At 42.9% G+C, this 15202-nt stretch overlaps 1 protein-coding gene across 1 annotated transcript in view; it reads right to left on the bottom strand.

The window, feature by feature from the left end:
* The window catches only part of LOC139692927 (protein jagged-1b-like), a 503367-nt gene extending 488778 nt beyond the window's left edge, over positions 1-14589 (bottom strand). Inside the window, exon 1 of the mRNA XM_071591249.1 lies at positions 14268-14589. Within this exon, the coding sequence (XP_071447350.1) occupies positions 14268-14336 (69 nt within the window). The 5' untranslated portion in view covers positions 14337-14589. The remainder of the gene's footprint in view (positions 1-14267) is intronic.
* Between the last annotated feature and the right edge of the window lie 613 nt (positions 14590-15202).

The following is a 15202-nucleotide window of genomic DNA, read 5'->3' as shown; positions in this document are numbered from 1 at the left end:
GCCGCATCTGATTTAGTCATTGCTTTTGGAGAAATGTGTATCATGTCTTGAACGAACCCCTTTGTGTTTCCCTCAAGGTTTCATCATGTTTGCTGAATTCCTTATATCGATCTTAAACTGTCTAGCACTATTATTGGTGGCCGATCGGCTCGCCTTCTGTTCGATTACACCAGAACGGCGTTAACAGCCCAAAATTTTGTAATTTTTTTGCAGTCGTGAATTGAACGAATTGAAGTTCTCCTACAGCATTTTTTTCCTAATTTGATTGGAAACTGGAATTTTATGAACACAATGCAATCTACCGTTCCTTATGCCATAACTTCTCGGGTACCCAGACTAAAAATTCGACTTTGTCAAGTTAAACATGCATGGGGAATACCCCAGTAATGAAAAATTAAAGTCTATTCTAAACTTATGATTCTCATCTTTCCCGGAGATTCAGTTTGTGTATAAGCGCCTTACGCTATTAAGTTAAACGAAATGACAAATTACCAGAGAAACATTGCGTTTAAATAAAATATCGTAGAATGTTTCAATGCAGTGTTAGGGGGAACAATATAGGTCTTAAAAATATCACTGACGGTAATACGATACGATCAGTAATGGTACTGCATTTAAATTCAGGAAAAGGTAAGGTTACATCATGTGCGGCTGTCCAAACACGATCTCCGAAATCATTTTTAGTACGTAAGCACTCGGGCATACGTAACTGATACGTTTAAATCCGCCCGCAACCAAACACAATACGAAAACCATCCCCACGATCTACATAATCATCGCATCACAAAGATCACCAAGCCATCGGGATCCGACGTAATTAAAATCAAAGGCTTTAACAAGGCAGCTGCGTCATTAAACGAGGATTTGAAACGCCGAGGACAGAAATTGTTCCCTAAAGTTTCCCACGGATAAATTATCCAGTGGAATGGCTGGGAGAAGATCTGAGACCATTAACGTAGGGTTGGAAGGGCAGGAGGCAATGGTGTGGGGGGAGCTGGAATACTCTTTCTCATTCACACACACACAAATACAAGTCCAAGAGTGCCCTGGCTATACGGAAAAATTCCTACCGATCGGAAGGAAGGGAAAAGAAGCGGGAGGGGGGGGGGAGACGGGACTTTAATGGTTTTTGCCTCGAGGAACGGAGACCGGCGCTTAAAGTCTCCTGGGAGGGACACAGAACCCAAGCAGTCAGTATTTTGCCCCGCACTCCGACCACAGAAAAGGCCAATAGACTCACATTCGTAAAAGGTGAATGCACTTTCTCTATTATCGGGTCGGGGGGGGGGGGGAGGGAGGGGGACGTCTTAATGAATCCCGACAGTCCCGACGTAATGTGGTCCTTCAAAATGGAATACGTTTCCAGATTAACTCGGAGAGAAGCCCGGGAGGTAATTAAATGACTGAGCGACGGTCCGATCCATTCCCCTCTTTCAAAATACTCCTTCCAATCAGTCCGCTGCATTTTCAAGTCAGGATCTCTCCCGGGAGATGTCGAAGTATGGCCGTCAAATTATAGAACGCCAACGTTCCATTTTAAATTTACATTCCTAGTTATCCTCCGCTGACCAATCTTTCGCTAGAACTTAAATACCTTGGACCATTCCCCATGAACATCTAGAAGTAATTAAGACGATTGGGATACAAAAAAAATATGCCTTTGATAAATAGGCAAAACATTTCTATAATAACGTCGTTACGGTACATGCCGCTCGATCGATTATCCACAAAGAATTAAACGAAACAACGGGAAAAGCTCATGAATCCATTCAGGTTGCCATTACAAGATCAAAATCTTGCTCAATCTGCTCAATAAAATCATTCACCATGGAAACTCAAAAAAATTTTTACAAGAGATTCCCTAAGTGCCTACATATGGGTAGTGAAATAATTAAGCAGAGGCATTTAGACGAGATAAGAATCTCAACAACTATGCATCTGTAACGATCTTCGATGTGTAATGTGATTTCGATCGAAATGTAACCGTCAACAATTATTAGGGAAGTTAAATATAATGCGAGCAACGAGATATGCAATTAAGAAAGGGTAATAATAACTCGTTAGCGCACCACTTCGCCTTGGCAACATTGCCCCATCGGGTAGAAGGTAACTTAATGAACTATTGCAACGTTAGTGAAAGCATCCTTTACCCGAAAGGACTGGCTATCTGGTAGCCGATTTTGAAGCCCAAGAGAAAGCTTCTCTTGCTACATGCGGCGTGCCTTCCTTCATTATAATACCAGCGGAACAAAAGACGAACTGAAATGAGTTCGACTCGAAGCATGACGCAAATGCTATCGCAGCAGCAACCCCTTAGGCTTTTGGTGCGCGATCCCCGTCGGCAGGTCTCTTTGTCGATAGCGGTAACGAGAGGAATGCTTGTAACAATGTAAGACGATGAAACGGATCTTTAAGTTGCGCACTGGAAGGAATCCTTCCCGTCAAGTCCCACGAGACCAGCATGAGAAATGACCAAAACTGAGCTCATTACAGATATTTCCGTTTTTACTCCCTCCCGAATGAGAAAATACAAATATTACTATTTTATCTTAGCATTTATAAAAAAATTATGCTTAAAATGAGTGCTGCATTGTTAAAAATACACGTAAAAGCAGATACATAAAGGAACTGGAAGAGCTTCGGAGAAAATTTGATGGATTTGTCAAAAATTGCTAAGATAAGAAAGAACGCATTCTTGAGAGGTATGTAGTGGGATTAGTGTTGGAGCACCCTGGTGCACGAAGAAAGCAGGCAGCAAACACCCGAGTATGGTTGCGACACGGAATAAATTACTATGGGACGAATTTATATCGTTCTATTGGACCAACGGGATGGAAGAAGAAGATAGGCATCCATCACGGAGTGATTCAAGTACTTCTCCTTCCATAGAACGATAATCAATCATGACAAAACCGAACCCAAGCACTCGATAATTTTTTAATCCAAAAAGCAATATTCAAAACAATTATGGACAAGCAATCCCATTGCAAAACCCAGCGGTATGTGAATACGTAGGCATGTACGAATTTATGTGCATGAGAAAATGTCCCTGCCACACGCCCTCGCGGATACTTACAATAAATAAATAAATAAATAAATAAATAAATATATATATATATATATATATATATATATATATATATATATATGACACACGATGCTCACGGGGTGCAAATCTCGGTTAAGAAAACGATGGGATAGATAACATCAAACCCTCTTTTCCATAAGAACTAAATCGCGAGTGGTACTGTTCCCATAAAGGAAGCGAAAGTACCATAACAACACCTTAAACAAGCGATCAAATTAATGAGCTAAGAATAGTTACCGTAGACAAATAATCTCAATCCTGTCTCAATAAAGGCATTCAAAATTCACATCACGGCATTAGTTCGCAGACTGTAAGAAGAGAGCAGCAAAATTAGTTCGTTGGTAGCACGAGCATGACCTAGTACTCTCTCTCATTCCGCTAATTAGTCGCTTTATTTTTAAAAGGTGAAAATTCGTCCAGAATATGCACGGAGTGCCTTCCAAGAAAATGTATGTAGAGAGATATCCCTAAATTACAAGTGTAGTCTCAAGCGGCGATCAAACAAAATACATCGAATGATAATCAATCTTCATTCATATTCACTAATTTTTTCATTCAGGTATAAAAAATGTCAGTCGAGAGATATGAACCTGGGTGCCACACTGATACAACTTAGGGAACAGCAACAACCAGAATTCAAAGTCTAAAACGACGAAAGGTATTCCATCTACCGAGTGTCACATGAAAGATTCTGTTTACATAAAAAACCAAAATGAACACAAATGATGGCACTACTGAAGTTCAATTGAAGAGCAGAGAACACTGAACTTATATCAAATCACGAAGAATACGTACTATACACCTCAATTCAAATGAACTTTTACTTTACAGGGAGGTCATTAAGGATGTATAATAAAAACATCTAACGCACCAACAGCATACATACATATTGATTTATTCGTTTGGGAAAGAGATAGAGAAAGGGCATTAGACCTTGATTTGTAACGACGCTCAGGTATGAATGAAACAATTGAAATATTTTAATGAAAGAAAGGCAGCTCAGAATAAGTTTCATCGAAAATGTAGGCATGCTTAGCATTTGATTTTATTATGATCTTTTATTGACCAAGTCTTCATCTAACAGGAGTAAATGTTCTAGTAAAGTGTTCCTGTCTCAATGATGCCCCAGATATTAGAAGCAAATTCTTTTCATTGCCATATTTTCGTATTAATCGTTCGACAGAATATTCAACTCAATTGCAGGCGAGCATTCTAAAGCAATTTTCCAACGATAGAAGTAGATAAGGCGGGGTAAGTAGCTCAACACATAATCTTTATGGCGTGGGATGCCACATAATTTTTCAACTAGATTCGATATTTCTAAATTCTCAATTATGTGGCGTCACTCGAATCCACATACAGAATTAAAACTTTACCTCGAGTAAGCGCATTAACTTAACATGGACAGTTTCCTTTCATCGAATATTAATTGGTCACCAATTAAGGAATGTTTATCGAGTAACAATTCATAAAACGAATACAGTATATCCCTTGATATCCACTATTCAGGAGGAGGTTACTTCTCATAACCCATAGAGATGGGTTCGTTTCATTTACCCCTGGGAATTTCCGGAGAATGATGAATGTGTGCAATGATTTTTTTTGCTCTACAGATGCTCCTGATGGTCCGTTCGCCCCTTGAGATCCCGAGATGCCTTAAGCTTGTCACTGGGCTTCTCAGGGGGTGAACCATTAGAGTCGACACAAGACCCACGCCCGCTGCGGGATTCGAACCGGCTGTGGTAGTCTGCCGTTTAAGCTGCCGCTACGTATCTTAGTTTCGTCTAACAAGAGACATTATCTACTACACTGACTACCCATTTTAACGCGTTTTAAGGACGCGGAATTGAAAAATATTTTATTGTTCTTCAACTCCACATGAATTCCATCTCCCTTAATTCCGTTCAATACTTATCCATCGACAATTTCCCTTCTAAAGTCTTCAACACTCCATCCCCAATTAAGATGCTCTTCCACCCCCAATTAAGATGCTCTTCCACCCCCTTTCCTCTCTCCTCTGTATTTCCTCTGTTAATATAAGGAAATACGTTTTTACTGAGTTGCAACTTTTGCAGCCCAAACAGGTGGAACCGGACGTAACCGGGTTGCTTAGTGCAAATAATATTGCAAATTGAATGATATTACACCAACTGAATACCAATGAATATTGCTGCTTATCGATGTACATTGGTGATTACCAATGAATACTCTTGAATACTAATGCATCGATGAATATTTTTCCTAAATGAACATTGCGAATTGAACGACATTTCACTTCGACACGGTTCCAAACTTGATTTGCAAACAGATTCAGATCCTCCTCTGGTACCTACCTTATATACACACGCATGCGGACAAAATATCCGTGCTTTTATTTCCAAACACGCGCATTCGATACAATCCTTGGCATACGTCCACCCGTTCATTGAGAAATTCTTAGTCTTACAGCAACAAGAGGGAGCTTACGAGGAAGTTAATGACATCTTTTACTCTTTTAGTTCAAACGGTGACGCAAATTACTGGTGAAGTCACGGTAATTACTTATGTAAGTCACGGTATGCGAATTCAAAACCCTACGCGCTTAACACTTGTGGAGCCGACACGGTGAGAATAATTACCATCAATACAGTATTCATCTCCGAACATTGACATTAGGGAGGAGAAAGTAGAACTCATTGCTCTTAATCAAACGGTGGTGTGTAATAATATCCGTGGTGTGCGAAATTTACTGAGGAAGTGTACTTAGGTACACTATCACTTTCCTTGTTCCACCCACTGGCATCCGAAGAACTTACTGAATTCAGGATATTACACTGCTTCGAGTTTACTATACGGATTCCTTGCCCTGCTTAGAAACCTGGGACTCAAATAGTAACCGGGGGCCAACACGACATTTACGTTAACAGCTGTCACCATGACGAACGTAAGGTAATATAAATTAAACAAAATCCAGTAAATTTAAAATGAAGAAGGAAATGTAACAAAATCATCAGCTAAAATGTCTTCGAAGAATCGATTAACCTCGTAGAACGAATTTTGATCATTCAAATAATTCGCATTATTTTCCATTTTCCGGGGTTGAACGCTGCTGAAAATACGTTTGATTGAACGGGCGAACGAAGGATATGATATGTACCGCGAAGGTGAAACTTCTGGAACAATATGAATTTTTGAAACACCGCTCTAAAATATCACTAATGAAAAAAGCTAGCATCAACTGGATAGTTGATGAAATATAATTTGATTGACTGGCTTCTAAAAACATAACAATATAGCCCACGGATCTATTTAAAGATCATACCGCACCATAAAATACGTATATTATTGAAAAGAATAATAAACTCTTGTAATACAGAGAAGTGCTATGTAGTTTGCAATGAATTTTTTTAAGGCGCGCAATGAAAACCTATTTTTTTAACCCTTACGTCTCCTCAAACAGTTTTAATCTGCTCTTGCAACTAACTCATGCGTCGGTTTACGGAAGAATGGTTTAAAAGTAAAATAGAAACAAATTAAAATAGTCACGAAATATTTTTTTTTAATAATTAGAAAAATTCAACAGTGACCAAGGCATAATGTTTGAAGAAATCGATTTAAAAAAATCAAAGTGAATTCTGACCAATTCTTATTATCATTTGAACCGTTTCATACTTTTGGTTTCATTCAAAACCATCCACTTACTACCACTTGCCACTCTTTTGAACCTAGTGATGAGCTAAGATGGTAAAAAAATAGCTGAATTCACCTCACGTCCATCAGATAAAACTCTTCAAGAAGCCTCGTGAGTGCAGTGAAAGTTTTGAGAACAATGCGAATGAACGCGTAAAAATTAATTTTTATAAAAATTAAATAAGACCAAGAAAAAACTGACCAATCCTCACGAAATATTGAAGCAATTTGATGTTAGATATAGATTGATGATAGAAGACACGTTGTTGTCGCACTTAATATTTCCTCGGAGTAAACACCGCTTATCTTATCCCTACGCAGAGACACTCCGGAAACCCTTAGCGCCTTATCTCCCACTCCTCGTATCCTTTGGAGAGTCATCACATTTCCCCAAGAGCGAGGGGGGGCGGCCCGCGGAGTGATTCGATCGCTTTAAATACGCCTCGCGCGGGGCGACCGCAGGGTGGGATGCGGCAGATGAGTCTGGACCGATCTCCCGGGCGTCAGCGGCCCCGCTCCCCGCCGGGGACCGACCGCCGCCACTCCACAGCCGAAGAGCGGAGCCAGGAGTCGTCGGCAAGACCTCAAAAGAGTCCGGGGATACGTACTAGTAAAACGCACTGCCACGCGAGTATCCAATCCAACGAACGGCCAAGCCAAGACGCGAGCCGAGAAGAACACTCGGCGAGGTGGAGTAAGAAAAGAAAGTGCAGAGAAAGAAAGAACTAACTGAAACATCCTTCACGTCATCAATATTGTTGTCGATAATGTTTTCATCCCATGTCCAATCTTCCGCGTAAATTTGTCTCAACGGTAGTTGTAGTTATTAGGGGAGGTGACCAACAGCACAGCTAATTTGAGACATTAGGGATCATTGGGTGATTTGGCAGAGGTAGGAATGTCCAAGGGAATGAGGGAAGAGTTGAGAGAAATCCGGCGTCGGGAATAGATTAGTCTAATATCGAAAGGTGCCGAGGGAGCACACAATTTAACGTCCCATCCGACGGACGGCGTACTCCACTTTAAGTACTCTCTCCACATACGAGGGTGGCTATTTATATTTTGTGCCTTGACAACACTATGTGCTTTAGGCGCCATCAAACGTTTCGATCTGAAAGTGCGACCCTTCTAACGCTAACTTTCTTCGAAACATTTTTTCGTTTGATCATAACTGTGTTGTTTACAGTAACCCGAAAATTTTGTCCATGCGAAAGTATGGAGTTAACTCGTGAGCACTTCCTTGCGATGATTTTTTACGAATTTCGAAATGGATTATCAAGAGAGGAGTGCATCGATCAACTTACTTCCACTTTTGGCGATGAAGCCACATCCTTTGCCACTGTGAAACGCTGGTATAATGGATTCCATCATGGCCATCTCAGCGACTATAGTCGTGAAGGTTGTCCAAAATCAGTTTCTGTGCCAGAAAACATGCTGTACACGATAGCACCGGGGGATCGAGATGGTGCGGGGGCTAACGTACTGGCTTCCCACCCTGAGGGCGTGGGTTCAAATCCCGGCGGTGTTGAATATTTTTCAGAGGTATCTCGATCCCTACTTGAGGTGCTTTGTGGAGGGCACTTTGAGTGAGTACGCCGTCCGTCGGATGGGACGTTAAGCCGCGGACCCCTTGGCGCCTTTCGTAAAGAGTAGGCTAATGCCGACGCCGGGTTTCTCTCCACCCTTCATCCTTTCCTGTCCTTCCCCTATGGCGCAAATGACCTTAGCTGTCGGTCGCCTCCCATCAAAACTACTACTACTACGATAGCACCGCAGGTAGTGACGCCTCTGAAAATCCTGACACCGCCGGGTTTCGAACCCGTGATCTCCTCAGTGCGAGAAACAAGTACACTAGCCACAACACCAACCCGATCCCTACAACGTTTCCAACATGTCCCTAACGTGATCACGGCAGGGAGCTGTTAAAATTCAAAAGTAATATTGATAAGACCTTATTTGGATGCATCACTATTTTCTGATCAGCACTGGTAGAGCTGCGAATAAAATGTTTCATAAGTTTATAAGCATGTTAGCCACCACCAAAAGCTAGCCGTGCTCTTGGACTCAGGTCCGCTCCTGGATACAGAAGGTTGAGCAGCGAGCAGGGCCAACGATAGAGGAAGAAATAAAGATAGCATACTTCTCCCATTCCCTCAAAGGAGCAATAAAAATTTTCCAATAATGTATAATCTACATAGAGAAATTTTTTTTCAATTACTCCAGAATAAGCACATCATAAAATCACGATGACTAATCTTCAATTGCCTAATCATAGTCTGCTTCTACTCATATATAATTCTAACCTTATTAATACCGGTAATCTACCGGTTACGATAGGTTTTTGCATGGACATATAAACTGCCAAACGATAGAGTAAAAAACATGTCCTCTGTCTCTCATAACAAAACATAACCCGACATCCAACATTACAACAAGCCCATCTGCAATAATATTTTAATATTAATTAAACAAATAACTATTTTTCACACACCGATTTATGCAAACAACATACGATCCAATTAAATTGAAATCCGAAACCCGTATCGCTAGATGCGATGGGTGGTAGAGTGATCAATTAACGAATACGATGACGACCTCCACTCTAGATAGCAAGATCTACCAAATTGCACACGCCAGTATCACGAAAATTACAGATTCCGAAGTTTGCACACACACACAAACACACACAGAGTGTCCGGCAGTGAGAGACGGAAAGATTTTGTTCTTCAGCAAACAAACTTGCCTAAGCCGCACGCTACCTGTACTTACATCCGACATTTCCGATGGCATCAGATGAATTTACGTCCAAAATGTTCCTCTAATCCAGAGGTTAGGAGACAGGCGAAAACCGACAGCGACCGAGAAACGAAGGCAAAACAAATTTGGTAGACTCGTGTGCACGCATGAAATTCAGGCAAAGTTTCCGCAGTGTCATAATCTATTTGGTTGTAATAAATCGCCATGAAAAAGTAAGAGACAGGTGTCACTTCGCTATATTTGGGCTTCGTTTGCAATATGGGATCCACAAGAGAAAAATGTGGTTAAGGATATTATGACACTGTTTTAGCCGTTACTCGGAGTAATTTCTCCTTTGCATAGATAACAGAAACACAGCAATTCTACATCTTGACGTCCATGGTTTCGTTACTGTGTGGCATTATCAGGTGCTAATGCCAAACAGAGATGAAACCATGGTCGTAAATAAATGTTAATCGTGGAATTTCTGTATTTCTGTTATATATGTTATTTAGTTCAGGAATTTGGCAAATACTCGGAGAAAATCAGTTGTTTTTTTTTAACTGCTACGACAAGAGACGGGTAAAAGTGACAGGAATGCTGAAGGAATTAGGTTTGCGATTACCTTGATTTACGAACAGAGGAAGCAAGACACTAGCAAGGCCATTACAGAGAGGCCCAGGACAACTGAGTTAGCTCGTGGCACAGAAAGAGGGAATTATTACTGCCACAAATCACATCGGCAGATTGGACAAGAAAGATTGAGTTCGAGAAACAGCCGCCAGAGAAGACTGGTTCAAGTACTCCCTCTTCCCTCGGAAAATTGGTAGCGATAACAAAATAAAATCGGAACACCCGAATATTTCTCATTGAAAAAAATATGTAACCATTTAGAGGGGAACACCCTTCGATGCATAATGTACAAATAGACATGTGTATACGGATGTGCACGTGTGCACATGTGGGGAAATATTTATTCACATACATGTATGAACCCATATTTTAGTAGTTAGTGCACCCAATAGTAGGTGCACTAACACCCCCTGCCTCATGCCCTATCGGCGTCCTGAGGGTCATTGTGCGTCTGTAGCAATATCAGACTCCACTGCCGCACTACGGCCGCGTTGGTCATTCCTAGCGAACAACGTTCTTTCAACACTAATGACGGGGTTGAAACTCTCTTCAAAATGTGACAAATGGAACGAAAACCCAAAAACGTACTCGGAATTGCGGAAATGTGTTCATATCTGAGGAATTTATCCACTAAAATCTTTCCAATGTTGGCAAAAAATATTCACGTTGAACAGGAAAACGAAGGATCCCTCACGAAATATCGACTTGAAAAAACAAGTGAAATACGAAGAGGACGCTTCCTTTCTTTCCCTCACTTTCCTCATATTCCTTCCTTTCTTTCGCACAGTTTCTTTCGCCGGAGCGATGAGACAAGTCATTGAATTGCATCACTTTGCACGAGAGCGCTCCCTTCAGCGGGCAGGAGAGGACTGGCTGGCTGGAGATCGCGAGAGAGAGGCATGATGTTCGCCATTGCGTAAGTTTTGGGTCCGCGTAGAGAGAGAGACTTGGCGTCGCTCTCTTGAGAAGCTAAAGGGAGAGGTAGTGGTGTCTTCCTTCTCTCTCTGGAGACAAGCATAAAAACTAATCAGGGAAGAGCGGGGTGGGTGAGTGAGAAGGGTGACTTTCCCGGACACTGCTACGTCTTGACTTTCCCTCCTGAGATTCCATTTGCATGCATTACATCATTTTCGGTGAGCTAACGAAGGTGCACATACATACATATATATGTCTTTTCGACGGCGCCGTACCCTAAGGCAAAATTAAGGTTTGACGGAAGGGAGGGAGGGAGTTAAGGGGGTGCTAAATTTTGACGGAGAGGGAGGTTGCGGGTTCCCACCGACACGGGCCCTCCTCCAGCCGGAGGGCCCTCATCCATCCGTCGGTGAGGACGAGGGGCGGCTGGTGCCTGGGCATGCCGGCCATCGCAACGGTGATCGCCGTACGGGGGCGGTGGGCTCAGGCCCGGAGTGGGCATTGCGCTCGAGGCGGAGAGGGTCCGACATAATACGGGCCCACCCTCTGCGTAATTATACACGTGGAGGTGACCCTAATGAATATTTAGAGTAAAACAAATGATTAACACCGCGGACCAAAGAACCACAGGCAATACACACCTAAAATGATTGATCGAGAGCGATGAATTTCTCATTGAGATCGAATTGAGGATTAAATGTGCGTCATTTGGGAATTATCGTATGATATCCTTAGAAAACGATGATGAGATTCAATTATTTTCTCTTATTCAAGTTTTCTCCCCGAAGAAAATAATAATTACATAGTAATTACCTTTGTATTCACGTCGGTTATGTATTTGTACATATAGCTCGACCACAGGTGAAAAAAAAATTTTAACTGACTCAAAAACAGAAGGTATTTTTGTTTGAAAGCAAATATATTTAAAAAGATGATTCCTGCCGACTGAATACAATGGCAAACGCCATCCAAATTTGCTTAGTTTAAATGTAATGGGACTTGAGTATTTAATAAACCACAGCGACGATCTGAAAACCTGAACCGACTCAGAACTGATAATTTTTTTCATTTCGTTTTAAAAAACAAACAAATAAAAAAACCGAACTGAGATTCAAAATTTGGAAAAATTCAAGAGGCGAAATTTCGATTTAGATTAAATGAACGAAATCCTAAACCTTTGGCGAAATCGCGAAAAGTTTGGACTGAATAAAAAGCACGACAAAAAGTGACTTGAATACTAATAATAACGATCCCTTAGCACCTAAAAATCTCCAACCCGCATTTCGACAGTACATTGAGACGCTCATCAATTAATCAGAAACACGTCTGACCCCCTTTTTGTTGGTGTGTGGTGATCCCTGTTGGTGGGAGGCGAGAGCAAAAGTGCCCTCATTCGCGAGCGATGGGAACAGTGCGTTTATCACCCTTCCAATAATAGAACTAATGAAATTTCGAGGTGGTGGTGGCGTAATTGTTTTCCCCCCCGATCTACAGATTAGGGGAGGGGAAATAAAGGGAAGGTGTGTGTGTGTGTGTGTTTAAGGGTTGTTTGAGGGTGAGCGGAGGGAGAATGATGGGTGGGGTACATACGCGTCGTGTGCGCGCAGAGGCCGAAAAGCTACGTAGGAGAAAGAGAGAGAGAGAGGTTGACATCATAAGTTTTGCACGCGAATCTCCGCTCCGCGTTCCCACGCCCTCGCTCTGGGTTGAACTCTTTTACCGACGCCTCCAAGCAACCGGCCCCATCCATCCATCCATCCGGCTGGAGGCCGGGGAGGCTGAGGGGGCTTTCATACCGACGCCCTTCGCCCTCCCTCCATGCCCCTCGCAAACCACCCCCTCGCAACCAACCTCCTCCCTTACTCTCACGAGGGGCGGTGCAACGGCTCGCTAGTCTTCTCCTCGGGACGCATTTAATCGAATATGACTGACAGACACTTAGAAATGAACTCTTCAGAATTTCAATTCGGGAGAAACTCGCACACCACACTTGCAAAACTATTCGTGAAACGAAACACCAAGTGTCAACGTAACTCGGTTGGAGATATTTTAAGTACTCCGCAACTTTGGTGAAACCACAACGTGATTTCCACAAGTAATTTCATTTTCCACGGCCATGGCTTCGTTGCCAGGCAACGTCGTCGGGTGATGATGCGACGCGACATATAATGATCCAACTGATGGTTTAGCGTCCCAACGAAACTACGGTCGTGGAAAATGAAAGAACACGTTTGAGACTGTAGCGTTATTTCAAAGTAAAATAAAACGATTGGACAAGGGAAAAATAACTAACGACGTAATGTAATAAAATCTGTGCATCTTCAGGTCAAAATTGTTTGACGGTGAAACAAAATGAGATGCCTCTATTCATTAAAACAGCATTTGAACAAAGCATATTCCTCGCGACATGCATCTCAGTGATATGAAGAGATGGAGATGGCATCGGATGGGAAAAGGAACGGGTAATCGCCGAAACATTAGGTACAGCGAAAGCAGTCTCGGAAACAAGGATCGCAAAGTAGACGAGGGTGGCGATGCACGTTCCCAAGAATAAGCCAGGAAGTCTTGGGGCTTAAAAATTACTAATGCACACTCAGGGGTTTGTGATGGACACGCAAAGGAATATATTCAGAGTCAAGAGATCGCGTCGATACTAATGTGAGCGATTATTTCAAATTAATGATGGCGTACCGTTAAAATTTATCAGTTTCATGGAGAAATTTCCGACAAATTTTCTCCACACATTCCTAGAGTCCACAGAGGGAGAGAGTCACTGACCGAAAAACCAATAGGTGTCATAAAATATTGACCCGCTCACCGCCCAAAAACTCCATAACGGGTTTTACATCCCGCAAGAGAAGAAAATGAAAAACACTCTAATCTAAAATCGATCTCAAATAACTCGAAATGAGTCGGTCTATGGGATGGAATACATCCCAAACGATTGATAAATCGGCGGTGAGCGACTAGCGAACGGAACTGAACTCCGTAGCGCCCGGCGGAGAACAATCTTCCCCGGTCGGACGAGAGGAACAGAGTTCCATGAAGTGGTTTCCGAAGAGACATGCAAATATTATGTTTACGTAGCTCAACAAAATAGAAACCCAAAAATTCACCACCGGATCTAGCCATGCGCGCCTTGCGTGAAACGTCGGCGTGCGCGAATTTTTAAAACAATGGGGAGTGGGGGGGGGGAGACAAACAAGGAGCAACATCATCAACTCACCGTCGCGAGCATGAATGTGAGAAGCAGCAACAAGTATCCATTGCACATCCTCCAAAGCACACGGCACATCTTATACTCCCACTGACACGAGGCACACGGATAACTTCAACCTCATCAGGGCAACACGGCCGATTTCCGAGCCTCCAACATCGGAGGACCAGATAGGGCAACTTCAACACGCTTTTATTTCTTCCTGACGCGCCGAAATGAAACGTCGATCGCTGCGCGTTCCACACACTAATACAAAATATATAAAAGAAAAAACCAGGATGGATGATGCATTCAATGATTGGTGGGGGGGGGGACGTATTCTCTTCCACCTCCGGGGCGAATTGATGGCGCGCGTGTGTGTATATAAATATATATATCTTTTTTTCTCACACTTTCCGCACTGGAATAATCCGATAGGAAAGAGATGATAATACTGGGGGGGGGGACACTGGCAGTCGCGGGAAAAGCCGGCACAAAATCACCACCACTCCCACCTCGGCGAAATGCACTTAGCACACTATATAAGAGTCTCCCGTGTCTCGATGGTCCGTCCGTCAAAAGAATAATGAATGCGCACACGATCTCAAGAGAGGGAGATGAATGAGGGGGGGGAAAGGGTCAAACTATTCCCGAGCACGGGTGGTGGGAGAGCCGCTGGCGGAACGTCGTTGGTCCTCGACGCATGCAATCGTTTCGCTAGTCGTACCAACAAACCGTCGTCGGCGAAAAGCTCGCGCGTACTGCCAGCCCGACCGGAGGGGAAAGGAGCGAGCGGGCCCAGTGCGGGCGCTTCCCCGTCGCCAGCGCCCCTATAGGACGAAAGAGGAGGCTCAGCGGGACCTTGCTAAGTTGCCTATGGGCCGAGGGGCGGAAGGAAAAAATACCAGACGCGGCGAACTTCGGAAAGAGACCAACCGTCGTCTAATCCATCTATCTGTCCGTCC

This window comes from Hetaerina americana, unplaced genomic scaffold (assembly GCF_022747635.1).
Source record: "Hetaerina americana unplaced genomic scaffold, ioHetAmer1.1.p SCAF_44, whole genome shotgun sequence".
In the NCBI taxonomy this organism is placed as follows: Eukaryota; Metazoa; Arthropoda; class Insecta; order Odonata; family Calopterygidae; genus Hetaerina; species Hetaerina americana.
Note: the sequence above shows the minus strand (reverse complement) of the source record. Positions and strands in the feature narration are given on the sequence as shown.